The 14,087-nt window shown below is 41.1% G+C and overlaps 1 protein-coding gene across 1 annotated transcript in view; it reads right to left on the bottom strand.

The window, feature by feature from the left end:
* Tmc1 (transmembrane channel like 1) overlaps positions 1–14,087 on the bottom strand; it is a 200,393-nt gene that overhangs the window by 47,973 nt on the left and 138,333 nt on the right. The window contains exons 8-9 of the mRNA XM_035441572.1: positions 8,707–8,813; positions 6,034–6,132 (exon numbers count right to left, since the gene is read on the bottom strand). Coding sequence (XP_035297463.1) covers positions 6,034–6,132; positions 8,707–8,813 — 206 coding nt within the window. The remainder of the gene's footprint in view (positions 1–6,033; positions 6,133–8,706; positions 8,814–14,087) is intronic.

The raw sequence follows: 14,087 nt of genomic DNA, 5'->3' as shown, positions 1-14,087 counted from the left end.
TCCCAATTGCTGCAGTCTGCATTTTGACTGCCCACCCCCAAAGCCCATGTGATAATGGTCCTCAGGCCAATACCAGTGAGAGACAGTCTCTAAGGAGAGCTCCTCGTTGTGAATAGTCAGGAAGTAAATTCTGCAAGGGTCTAGTCTCTTCTTGCTGTTTTGCTTTGAGGTTGGAGATGAGCAGTGTGCTCTACAACCCACTCCCCACCATTGTCACTCAACATCTTCACCAGATATCCAGAGGCACAGGTCTGTCTGACTTTGGAACAGACTCTCCAGAACAATGAACAAAATAAACCTTTTCCCTATATAAATTAATTATCCCAGAGATTCCCTTGTAGTGACAGGGTGATGATTAACACAGACTTAAATTCCTTTTTTTTTTAATTCTACTAATTCCAATTATAACATTTCTGCCTATTTGGTTTATAGCATACATATTAGTCTATTTCTTGTAATTTTAATAAAATAGATTTCCCTCCTGAACAGTAAGACCTACTACTTGACACTCTATAAGAGAATCAAAACCATTTTGCTCTGTGAATTATAATTTGTGACTCTGAGAAATCATAAAACTGGTTACTTTAAAATGTGTTACATGCTACTTATCTACTACTAATTAGAGGTCTTGATAAGTTGAAGAAAGTTCTTTCAAGTGACATAACTGAGCTAGAATGGAAACTCCAAAATTCCCAAATGAGGTTCACCACATCAGAAGTTCAGTAGACCTTGCCTACTCTTTCCCAGGTTTTCTGACCATTTCTATTAAGTAGATTCTTCTACCACAAGAGGTCATACTTGCATCTATGTTTAATGTTCTGTAAATGCAGATTTAAGGGCTTGCTTTCCTTCCTTTGCCTGGAAGAAACTATCTAACCTGTGGCCTAACTGTCCATCTACAAGTCATCTCCTCCCTGAACCTGAACACGCTTTTCCTTCCTGGTACTTCTTTGGAAGCCAGAATGAAGAGTCCCCTATGTTTCCTTCTGAGGAGGCATGATGGGGAATGTACTACTGTGTATGTTTATCTTATTGATTGTTAAATAAAACACTGTTTGGCCAATGAGACAGTAAGTTAGACAGAACTAGGAGTCAAAGAGGATTCTGGGAAATGTAGTAGAGAAGTGCTGATCCAGGCAGGAAGTGACATAGCAAGGAGACTCATATTTAAGCGAAGGAGAAACAGGAAGGGTCCCTTTTCCCCCTCCTCTCCTGCTCCAGTGGCAAGATGTGATCCTAGCAAGGAGGGACGCCAATAAGGTGTCCAATAAGATAAGTTTTATAAAATATATAGCTTTATGATAGTTAAGACTGAGTTAGCAGATGAGAAGTCCTAGTCATTGGCAAGCAGTTTTGAACCTAATACAAGTTTCTGTGTATTCATTTGGGCCTAACTCGGGCAGGCGGCTGGCGTAAAGTTCACACGTGGCGGTGGGGCTCAGGCGGCATTTGGCAGAAAGATTTACCGTAACAGAGGCATGATGGGATTCCGGACTCACCTTATGTTATAGAGAAAAGCCCTCTGTGAAGTCACTGTCCAGATGCTCAACTCAAAACTCAGGCAAGACGTCAGAAGTCTGACTTTCCATTTGAGGAACTGATTTGGAAATTACAAGTTTACTGTCAAAGTAGGAAATGGGATCAAACCACTTCCATTCCTTCCCTCTGGGTTGGGCACAGCATTGAACAAAGCCAGTTAATTTTCAAGAAACATCCATGAACATTCTACTGAAAAGTAGAACTGGAAAGTTGCTGCTGGCACATAGGACATGAGTAGAAAATTAGATTAGGGCTTGCTCAGCCAAAGGTCCTGAGCTCACTTTTCCCCATGTCCAATCTTGAGCATAGAGTAGATGATTTCCACAGTAATTCCATGCATAAAGTTCTCTTATTTTCTGCATTCCTGATAAAAATTCTAGTTACCTCAGGAGCCTCTGGCAGTAAACACAGAAACAACTTCTAGGATTCAGAGTTGTGCTAAGAAACCCAGCCCTGTCATTTACTACCTGAAGATCTGAGGGAAAATTGCAAAGCCCAGGAGCACTTAGGCTTCCCAACTAGAAAGCAGGAATGGTAAAGTTCACCTTTTCTAGAATTAGGATTAGTTATAAATAAAATTATCTTCTGGTTGTTAAGTTACTACTTTAGATCTACTCTGTTATCTATTAATCTAGAGTCATCATTATCTACATAGTCATCTATGCAACTGTTACCACCTCAGTCATTTCTGTTTATACTAGGGTGGCTAAATCTTTCTCCTGACACAAATGGAAAAAACCAGAATACTCCTGACATTAGTCAAACTCTTTCCCTGCCAAAGTTAGAATAAAATCTTTGAATAAAACAATGTGGACAACAGTTCTCAAGCCTCAACACGCATAAAACTTAAACATCTCATAAAACAACAATATTAATGTTTCTGTAGGAATAATCATATTCAATGAGTAATTTGCTAATTTTATTTCCCATGGATCCTTCAGTGAATCCTCATTAGAGCTTGACTGAATTTATTTATTTGGTTACTATAAGACAAAAGACCTCTCATTACCTTGCCCTAACCACAAATCTAACCTTGTCTGATACAATAAGCTTTGCACAGCCATTCTGTTTCCTAACTGCTGTTTGCTTTCAGAGCCAAACAGAAAGACAAATACCACATGTTCTCACTTATGTACAATTGAATCAACCAAACACAAAGAAACAAGAAATGGAATGGAGCTTTCAGAGCTAGGAAGGGAGGATCTGAGGAATGATAATTAAAGGATACAAAACTGAGCTCACTTGGGCAGGAAGAATATATATGAGATTTTTATATCTATTCCAAAACACAATAAACATAGCAAATAACTGAATACTGGAGTACTGTGCACTTAAATATTATTGAGACAGTAAATTTCAAATGTTCTTATCACAAAAAATCATTAATTATTAGACATTCATGATAGGTTATTTAGTTTGATTTAATCATTTTATCTTACATTAAAATATTGTAACATCACTTTGTACCCCATAATATATGCAACTCTGCTGTCAATATGTGATAAGAAAATGTGAATTAAAGTTACAAAGAAATTACAATTTCAATGGCAAATACTAGAATCAAAAGAATAAGAATGTCAGCTGTTAAAGATGTGGAGGAGTATTATCCTTAAGTCCTACTGTGGAAACATCTACTCTGTGGCTACTCTGGACACCAGTAACTTGCTAAAATGTTAGGCACATAAACACTAAGTAACTCGACTGAGACCTACCTACTTAAGAGAAATGCAAGTGTGAGTCCACAAGCAGCATTCAAACAAATATTCACAGTAGAAATACTCAAAATAAACAAAATATTGGGGAAACACATCATTCATCAGTGAATAGATAAACAAAGGAAATTAAAGCCATGCCATGCGAAAGGTTCAGGCTTTAATGTTGATCAGCTCTACCTCTTTAAGAGACAGACCCTGCCTCCTGAAAACAGTCAGGGCATGCACAGGAAAATGTGCGACATCATCACCACGTCACCTGCCACACATTATGGCCTGCGTGAGGACTCTGGGTATGCGTGGAACCTCGGTGCACATGCACAGTCTTCCCTTTAAAAGTTCCAACTTCCCTGATTCACTCTCTCTGCCTCTTCTTTGCTCTCTCTCACATACACACTCTCTCTGCCTCTCTATGACAACCAGTCATGGTGGTCAGCCATTGCCCCTGTTCCTCTTCTCTCTTAGTCTCCCTACTCCACCAGGCCTAATAATAAATTGGTTAACATGTCTCATCTTGTGCCTTCCTCCTCTTTTTCTTTATATCTAATTTAAACAAAAACATAACACCACGTGGTGTTCTCCGCAATGGATTATGATGCACATGTAGCATTAGTAAACCTAAAACATAATAAATGAAAGATAACAGACTACAAATACACAGTGTCATATGATTGCATTTACTCCTTCAAAAAACAAAGGAATTCCTTTTAGAAAAGGCAAAAACATAAAAAGAAATAGATGGAATAGTTTTGTGATATTGGGAGGTGAGGGCTAGACTACAGACAGGCACAAAAGAGCTCCATAGGAGGTGATGGAAATGCTTTAAACCTGGCTTGTGACAGCTGCTGCATAGATTTACTTTAAATTATCAGATCATACACTTACACTGGGTGAATTTGATAGTCTGTAAATTATACCACAATAATAATGAAAAGTTTAAAGTCTCAAGGTTAGAAGTGCTGTTCTCCGGTAAAGCTCACCCCTTCTGGAGCAGAGTTAATCACAGGTGGTGCCCCGAAAGAAAATGGTCCCCACAGTCTCTTATGTTTGAATACTTGGTTTCCAGTTGGCAGAATCTTTTGGGAAGGATGTAGGAGGTGTGGCCTTGTTGGAGGAGGTGCTTCTCTGGGGGTGGGATTTGAGGTTTCAAAGGACCCATACCATTCCCAGTATATGCTATCTCCCACTTGTGGATTAAGATGTGCTATCTCAGCTGCTGTGCCAGCTGCCTATTTGCATGCCTTCACTCTGCCATCCTAGACTATAACTCTCTGGAACCATAAGCCCAATTAAACTCTTTCTTTTATAAGTTACCTTAGGCACAGTATCTTACCACAGCAATAGAAATGTAACTAAGACACCGCAACTGAACATGTCTCCTCAGGACCCTTTTATTGTTGTTATTCTTGTTTCTGTTGTGCTAATGTGGCATATAACACATCATATATCAGTTGTCTGTCTGTCTTTCTCCTATTAACATGACATCCACATCATGTTCACTTTTGTAAGGACAATGTAGGCTTATATTCAGTGAATAAATGCTGACTTAAAATGAAATGTCCAATTAGGGTGACTGAAGATTCAAAATGGCACACTTGCTACTTATTTTATGCATTATGCTTCCTTAGTAGCTTACTGTGTCCTCTGAAGAGACTGGAACTCTGTCTTAAAATTTGTGTCTTCTGGTACTGATCACATAAATTTATATCTGTGTTTTTTTATCATATAGATCTAAAAATCTTCCCATCCCTCAGGCTTACTAGTCAAGAGAGTCACAAGACTAAATGTCATCAGATTCATTTGTTTGAGAAAAAAGTCTAGAAACAGTCAAACTATATAGACTGTGTTGTAGGAATTAAATGTTCTAACTTGCTATTTGTTGTTGCAATAAACCAGTAACCAAAATCAACTTAGGGAGGAAAGGATCTACTTCAGCTGACAAGGTGTAGTTCATCATTATGGGATGCCAGGGCAGAATTCAAGGCAGGAACTTTAAAAAGTAGAAATATGTGGAGGAATGCTCCCAGTGGGCTGTCCTGGCTTGCTGTGTTTCTTAAATATCCCAAGCCCACTAGGGATAACACTACACACAGAGCCCTCCCACATCAATCATAAATCATGAAAATGCCCAGACAGCCTCATAAGTTCTTGATCTGATAGAGGTAATTCCTTAGTTGTGGTTCTCTATCCCCAGGCCACTTAAATTGACAACTAGTATTGAATAAGACTAACTTTAGCACTATAATAGAAATAAATAGTATTTATTTCAGAACTACAATGAAGTAGTACTTATTTTAGTATTACTTAGACTTTGGTATCTCTCAGTACGTAAATGTTTAACTTGATTTAGCAGTGACTATTAAGGAATATTACTATGAATCTTGTGTAGGATTGTGAAGAGTTTAATATGAAGCAGAAAAATGAATTCGGAAAGAATCCCATAAGATTTTTCAAAAAGCACATTTGCAATTTCTTCCTGAGTTCTTTTCCAAAGGGAAATAAAGAATATTTGATTTAAATCTTTGGGATGTGAGCTCACCTTTAGTCCATAGTCAATACTCCTATGTAATCATATTATAATTTATGTAAACCTTATTCACACACACACACACACACACACACACACACACACACACACACACACACATTCTACACATATAGTCTTTTACAAACAGGAGGCAGGAACATCTCTCTTAACACATTCTACCAGCCCTGTAAGAGGCCTTCGTGTTTCAGGAAACAGCAACATAGAAAAAGCTGTTCCCCTGTGGACAACACTTACGTTGAAGTCGTACAATACGCCAAAGTTTGCTGCAGATGCCTCTTCAGCTCTCGGGACCGTTTTCCTAGGTAAGCTGCCATATGGTAATCCCCAGAGGTACTAGTTGAAGCAAAAAGAGCAGTGAACAATTGGACACAAAATCTGAGCTACACATGCGATCACAAATGGTTTCATTTAAAACCCTTCTGAACGCTTTCCATTGGGACTCTGTGGGTCTCCATGTGGGGTCTCGTTTTCCGGGAATCCACTAAGTCCAGAATTAAGAACAAAGGAAGTAAAGACCCTACACTCTGCATTCACTGGATGAAGAGCAAAGTGGGCCAACCACAGTCTCCAGGAGGCTTGCTGAGAAGCTCTACACTCACTATCGTGACAGTAGCCACATTTAGAAGAGGAGAGGTAGTCCTGGGGGGGGCACCACATTGTTCATCAAAATGATACTAGCCACAGTTTCATATGAGAGCTCCCCTTAGCAGAGGAGGGTTCATTGGAAGGGACTGAAGCCTCAGGAAAACCAACATGTAATCAATCAGAGGGCATCTACTGGGAGCAAACATTCACATACTGATTACAGCAGCACCTGTGCCGTTTCCATCAGAATCTGTGCTATGGGCTAAGGAGAGAAGCCATGTAGTAGAGAACAGCATCGAGGAGCTGTGAACTAGGAATAGGGCAAGAGTAGGGTCATAGGATGGATCTATGAGACATTCCTCATCCCCCACAGCTGGCCAAGCAAAAGTTGCTTCATATGTGAAGGGAACCCTTCCTCCTCCAGCCCCTTAGAGGGTTAGGAAGCACAGTTTAATCCTGAGCACAGAGGCTGGCCAGCCAAAGGCTAGGAATTAGCTTCACTGATTCCTTCTGTACAAAGGGCATGGTCTTCCACTACAGCCCTTCGCCTGCTTTGGCTTCCTGGACTGAACAGAATAGGAAGTGCTTTCTCCCCACACAGCTTCACTCCAAAGTTGAGAGGCACAGAGATAAAAGGTAATTGAGGTATTGGGATTGCAGAGAGATGGGAACCTCTGGGACAAAAGAACAATGCTAGGTGGGGCTACTATGAAGCTATAAAGGCAGCTATGAAATATGACCATGTGGTTGGGAAATGCTTAGCTCTGGTCTCTGGTGTATCTGCTCAGTTAACACACAGGGAGCACATCCTCTTTTGTTTCTATTCAGGAGTTAGAAATCATCACCAGGAAAGAAGATGTCCTTTAATATCTAACACACAAGCACATGCACACAAACACGAACAGGAGACCAAAGGCAGGACAGTCCCAGCTCATTCCATCAGTGTGTACAACGTGCTTTACATAATCTTGTATAGTTCAAAGGGATTACTGAGAGCTTTTCATTTCCTCCATACAAAGCTAACACAGCATGTGAGGAAAAGACTCCAGCTCTACCTGCCTCTGAAGCCAACGAGAGTAGCAGTAGGCAGGGATGGAGGGCAGAGTTTCAGGTTTCCTTAGATAGATGAGCAAAAATAAAGTAAGCCTGCATTTGAAATGGGTGAGATGCACACAGTTGGCTACACTGCCTGAAACTTTTAACTTGGGAAAGAATCTATTCCTGCTGTCTTCTCAGCCAAACAGACTTAGAAGCCCCAGAATTGTCATGGGAATTATAAAACTAGCTGATTAAAATGAAAACTCTGGGTGATAGAAGAAGTGTGGGTTCAAGACCCAGGCCAACTTACCAAAAATACTAAATAACTTAGCTATGGTTACTAAGTTACCTAGCACCAAGTGTTTGGGGCTATTTCAAATGGGGGTGGAAAGTCTCTACAATCCCCTTAGGAATTTGTGAGCTCAGTATACAGAATGTGAAAGCACTTTGTTCTGTGGGAAACCAGCATCCCTTTAAGGTTGTAAGGCAATGTTATTTGGCTGACAAGGAAGCTTGTGACAAATGGAAGAGAGAACTCCTGACTTTAAACTGTGTGGATATAATGTGTTGCATTGAACAAATTGGTTGTAAAATACTGGTACCAGAACAGGTTCTTTGTAGTTTAAACAGCTCCCACCCAGCTTTTGAAGTATAAGCAACGCCCCAAGACATCTGAGCCACTTCATGGGGGTGAAGCCAGCAAGCACCCTGGAAGCACCTCCATCTTCCCCACATCAGCTCAGGGTTTTGTTTCTTCTTCAGTCCAAGCCCTCTATTTTTCTGATTTTGATCTTAAAGTACTCTGCAGCCACTGACCCCATCCACTGTGTTCATGAGACAGGCGAAACTTGATTTTAGGAAACACTACTGGTGTTGTGTTCCTCCAGTTTAGAGAAGCTAGAACTTTCAATTGTGTGAAGAACAACTTTGAAAGCAAATTTGGCAAAAATAAACACAGCTCAGTAGGCTTCCCACTGACCAATAGTGTGTTAACGTTGGGGCACAAACCAATGTGATTCTGGTTAAAGCCATAATTTTTCCCACTTAAAGTGCACACTCAGACATAAACACAGCATGTTATATATAACTCCAGGAGGGACACATACCTTTGGAGCAAGGATTAGGGCCTTCGACTGTGGGTACTATTGTGAAGGTTAAGCTTGTAAATCCTATCACTTAAGAGATGATCATAACTAGTCACATTATTCTGGTGGAGGAGGGGAAATGAGCAGTCACTTAAAACTTTGTTTCAGTATCTCTTACAAGTCGGATGTCAGAGCTTACCTCTGGTAACATGATGAGGCTGAATGTCAGGATGAAGAGAACCATGTTAACACCATACATCCACCTCAGGAACAAGAAGTATGAGGCCACCGATGAGCCAAACTGACCTATTACACAGAAATTAAAAGGCTGAAGGAAAGTCAAAAACAACAATGAAACAGTAGCTTTATCTTAGTGGCCCTCCAAAGTAAATCTAATCAGAAATGGAGAGATGATTCCTTAATTAAGAACACTTACTACTCTGCTCCACCAGAGGAGCAGGAGTTCAGCTTCCAGCACCCACATCAGGCAACTCATAACTGCCTATTATACCAGCTCCAGGTAATCAGACTCCCTCTCCTGGTCAATCAGGATTCCTGCACACACACACACACACACACACACACACACACACACAAATAAAATTTAAAAAATGGAAGTACATCTGCTAACTGACATTCATGGGACCATTTCATATTGGCAATCTCCTCTCCTCTCCTCCCCTCTCCTCTCCTCTCCTCTCCTCTCCTCTCCTCTCCTCTCTCCTCTCCTCTCCTCTCCTCTCCTCTCCTCTCCTCCTCTCCTCCTCTCTCCTCTCCTCTTCTCTCCCTTGGGGAGAAAATTTCAGAGGCATGGCAGCACTCCCTAGGGAGGAGACTGAATAAGCTTTACAGAATGTCTCTGTAAAATGCAGTCTAGGCCTTCAGGGTCCATCCAAGGCAGAGCTCCCTTTATTTAGTTTAGCAACTACAAGAACCACCTACAGTGTGAACATTAGTCCTTGAGTTCAGTGAGTAGATGCATGGAAAACAGCTGCTCTCATTCTCTGCCTGCTGTTGGGGACAATCATAGTGACTGCAGTGCTCTTTTTCTTGGACAAATGATAAACACACCCTTCCTCCAAAAAACATTGACTGTACCCTCATGGGTGGTTCTGAGACCATCTGGTGCTGTTTCTCATCACTACTGGCATGTTTCAGAGATAGTGCAGTGCTGAAAATCACACTGCACATCTTAAATATATTCTGGCAGAATTTTTCTTCAATACAGAACATAGTATCACAGGTGGTGTGGCGTCTCTGAGGACTGATGTTTCAGTGAGGTATAGGACAGCAAATATATTGTATGTAACGGGTATGTGAGTGAGAATTATAGCCAGACAGGTCCTACAGGGAGGTTGTTGAAAATGTAAGACCCTCAGAAAGCTGAGGCTTCCAGAATCTTAGCCCAGGATCTCAGCCACCCCAATCACAGAATGGAGGCGAAAGCCTGATGCAAATTGCATGAGGCTTTATTGTAGCTTAATGAGCTAACCCCATGTTAGCTCGGGTCTTTGACCCACCCACCATGTCTGATGGCTAGCAAAGACGGCTCCTAGGGCCTCCCAAGAGATCTTATAGGACAGCGTAAGGGGAGTGTCTAGGGGTATGCACAGACTCAGGATTGGTGTGCCTCCAAGCTTGGAGGGCTTGCCCTGTGTTGATTGGTCAACTGGTTGTTATGGCCCATAGGCCCTCCCAGGGTGGTTGCTATGCTCTGTGCGTCATTGCTGTGCGCTTGTCCGTAAAGCACACCCAGAGTCGTAAAGCAGAGCGCCACCAGCTAACTTCTGATTGGTTCCTTGTCACAAGGCAGGCATCTGACCTCTAAGTGACCAAGGCAAGTTTATGGCAAGCACATGTTCGGCTGTTATGGCTGCCGAAAGGGAAGCTGGTCCCTTCAAGAGGTGTTGCTTTAGATTACTTTGGGTAAGAAGGTGTTAGAGAAGATGATGCTAGAGCAGACATCAGAAGCAGCCACATGCTAAGTGGAAAAATCGTGATACAGGCAAGAGCTTTGGGCAGCCAAACAAAACTAAAGCCTGTGTGACCAGACTCTAATGCAGGAGACAAATGGTGAAAGACAGAGTTGACTGGAGGCCAAACCATGCTGGATAGAGTGCCCTAAATAATAGTAGTATTTTGTTTGAAAAGTGATGTAAAGTATTGGGTAAGCATTAAGTAGTGGGACTGGAGGTCAGATGTGTACATGCCTTTTCAAAATCCCATTTGAGCTTTGGGGGTCCGATAGACAGCAGTGGGCGAGACTCTGTCAACTCATACCTGCTCTGGTGAAAAGCAGAGATCTGTCTGATTCTCACAGACTAAGAAGAATGTGGATACAAAAGCATAAAACATCTTCTTAAAGCTCATATTAGTGAAATAAGAATAAGGATTCCAGGCTGGAGAGATGGCTCAGTGGTTAAGAGTACAGGCTATTCTTCAAAAGGATGCAAGTTCAATTCCAAATACCCACATGGTGGCTCACAACCATCCCTAACTCCAGTTCCGGAGGATCTAATGTCTTCTTCCTTCCTCCTTGGGCACCAGGAAGACTTGTAGAATACAGACATGCATGCAGGCAAAACATTCACACGCGTAAGATTAAGCAATGAAAAAGAAAACCCACAGGAACTGTAAAACTCAGGATGAGATGTGGTAGATAAATAAAAGCCCATGTTTCTTTGGTGATCACTTAAGGCCCAGCATCTAGATTGCTGTTCCCCAGTCTCACTGACAATCACTTTTGGCCATTCAAGGGAAGTCAGCGCACAGCCTCAGCAACCCTGTGTCAGTCCTGTTGATACTTTCTATTGAGCAAAGTCTCCATAGAGAACCAATGCTCTTCTTTAGACCTCTGGCTTTGAAACTTTCCCATTAGAGAAGGCTTTCTACAGGTAAGGGGAGGCCCCAGTAGAGTAATCACAACCTCTCTTGCTAAGGTGAGGCCAACCTCACATCCATAGTACTTTTGCTTCTGACGCTTAGTCAGTCTATCTTTCAGCTAGGTTCATTGAGTTCCACAAAACAGAACCAGGTTTATGTTGTTTTCATTTTTTTGTTTTGTTCTGTTTTTGCTATTTTTTTTTTTTTGAAATGTTGAAAGAAGTCAATCTCTAGTGGTATTTAAGAAGGAAGGAATCAATGATTTTGATGTCCAAGAATATGTGTTACATTCATTAGAGTCCTTGGATTCATGGCACATTGTAAGGGTTACCTGAAGGAAAAAGCTTGTAGATTCAAGATACCTTTATTCAGATAAATACCAGCCAAAGGCAAGCCAGAGCAGCGAGGCCAGGGAGAAAGGGCATAAGAAGAAGAATCGAAGGTTCCATGTGCTCGTGGCTGCTTAAGAGCCCCTCCGGAGTCACCCTGATCTCACCTTCACCATGCCTTGACAGGCGTGGTCAGGCACATCTGTAGCCAGCCCTTAGGAGGCGTGGTTACGGTGTCTCCCTACAGTTACCTGTGACCAGACCTGCCACGATACTGCGGCCATGTACACTGGCCTGCCTGAACAAAACTAAAGCAGACCTGACATCCCCTCTAGAGACATCTGATCATCTATCTACCTGGCTCCCACTGATTTCAACCATTGCAGAGTTCTTATCTCAGTTCTCAGGTAACAACTACCTGAGGGCTGTGAGGGCTGCTCAGCCAGGCTCACTAATCAAGTTTCATTAAAGTAATCCTCACTTACTGGAGGAGAACAAGCAACTGCCTCTAGACAGCTGGGGTAAGACTTTCTGTACAAACACATGGGGGGACCCCCTGATGTAGACACCCGAGCAGAGTATGGCATGTCCCTTTCTCCCTCACTCCTTTCCTTCCTCCCTCCTCCTTCTCCTCCCCCCTTTTCTTCATTACTTTCTTTTCCCTGTCCCCATCTGTCCTTCCTTCCATCTTTCTTTCCTCTCCAACCTGCTTGTTCTTGTTAAGCTTTTCTCGGCTGGTTAACACCATGGTCCTCACTCACAGTTCTCATACACAACCACGGGCAAACAAGACCCTTGGGAATGAATTTTAAAACACTCAAATGCAAAAACAAAATGCATAGCTGAGAAATCATCCCCTCTTCCAAAACACATATCTATATTGTGGATCAAACATATTTCTGAGTCTAAAGCATCCAAACTAAAATTTGGGTTCTTTGAAAGTAGTTTCACAACTCTTCCATTTAAAGGTGAATTCTTTTTGTTGTTGTTTATTTTTGATTTTTAGTTTGGTTTTTTTTTTTTTTTTTGAGAAAGAGTTTCTCTGTGTATCTTGGAAGGTAAAGGTGAATTTTTTATAAAATCCAAGGAATAAAGAAAATGAACTTCACAAAAACTGACTCCATCAAAATTAGCATGACTATTGAAAAGACTTAGACACAGTCAGAGGGACTAGGGGATTCAGAAGGCCATGTTCCATCCATATTCAACCTAAAGTGGGTGAAGATGAAATAGCATGACAGAGGTACTATAGCTGATACAGTAGGACAGCTTATGTTATCCAAGCACCAGGATAACTTTTCCTGTCTCAACATGAAAAGTGGGAAACAATCATCTCTATATATATAATTCTAGATGTTATGTAGTACTGGAGGTAGCCGGCACTTGCTAAAGAGAAAACTCTTATTTATACTGTGTAGCTAAAAGAGTGTAAGTGAAAAACAGTCATGTCCATCAGGATAAAGACAACAATGATGACTGTAGCTTGCCTCCCTCAATGGTCAGCCAGTCAAGTATACTAAGAACTTTACCAAACATCCTCTTTAGCTGCCTCTAGATCCTAACGGTGTTAACTTATACTAGTCTCACAAAACACTGAAACAACGAAATTGAGAGAAGCAGGGTTGATTAATTATAACTGAAATGTAACGAATCTGTGCTTTGGGCCTCTACTTGATCTCTATGAACTAGCCTGTTTAGCCAACCAGTCCCTGGGAGATGGGAACACAGGTGATTAGCAATAAGCCTGGCTTCTAAGACTGTCCTTATCTGAAAGTCCTTGGCTCCAAATCTAGGTCTCTCTTAATCATGATGTGATGGCTCCTCAAGTAGAACTACAGTTATTTGTAAATATAATATGTAATATAATTATGGAATGAACATGTATATCTCAAAAAATATAAATAATTTCTGAAGCTAAGGCTATTCAAATTCACAATTTGGTCTGTACCCATAAATAGCTAATTCCTTTTATTTTTTTTAACACAACTGATAAATGCTGCCTTCATAATACATTATAAATGTGTTAAAACTCTTTCATGTGTTTTAAAGTGAAAATTAACTACATGCATATTCTTGTCATGAATTTTCTTGTGTCTCTTAAATTAAAGATTAAGGCTTCACCTCTCCCTCTGGTTATTTATTATTAAGGAATGTAATTTGTAGACTGTCATCATACGTAATTTTCTCCTGAACAGATGGGTAGTAAGACGCACACACACACACACACACACACATTTCTGAATGAGAAAGGCCAAGTAAATGACTGGCTTTATGAGTACAATGAAAATGACACCATTCATGAAACAATGTTTTTCAAATGAGTCTAGGGGTAGAAAATTAAGTGACACACTTACTTTGTGTTTCCTGG

The sequence above is a fragment of the Cricetulus griseus genome, chromosome 3, assembly GCF_003668045.3.
Source record: "Cricetulus griseus strain 17A/GY chromosome 3, alternate assembly CriGri-PICRH-1.0, whole genome shotgun sequence".
NCBI lineage: Eukaryota > Metazoa > Chordata > Mammalia > Rodentia > Cricetidae > Cricetulus > Cricetulus griseus.
Note: the sequence above shows the minus strand (reverse complement) of the source record. Positions and strands in the feature narration are given on the sequence as shown.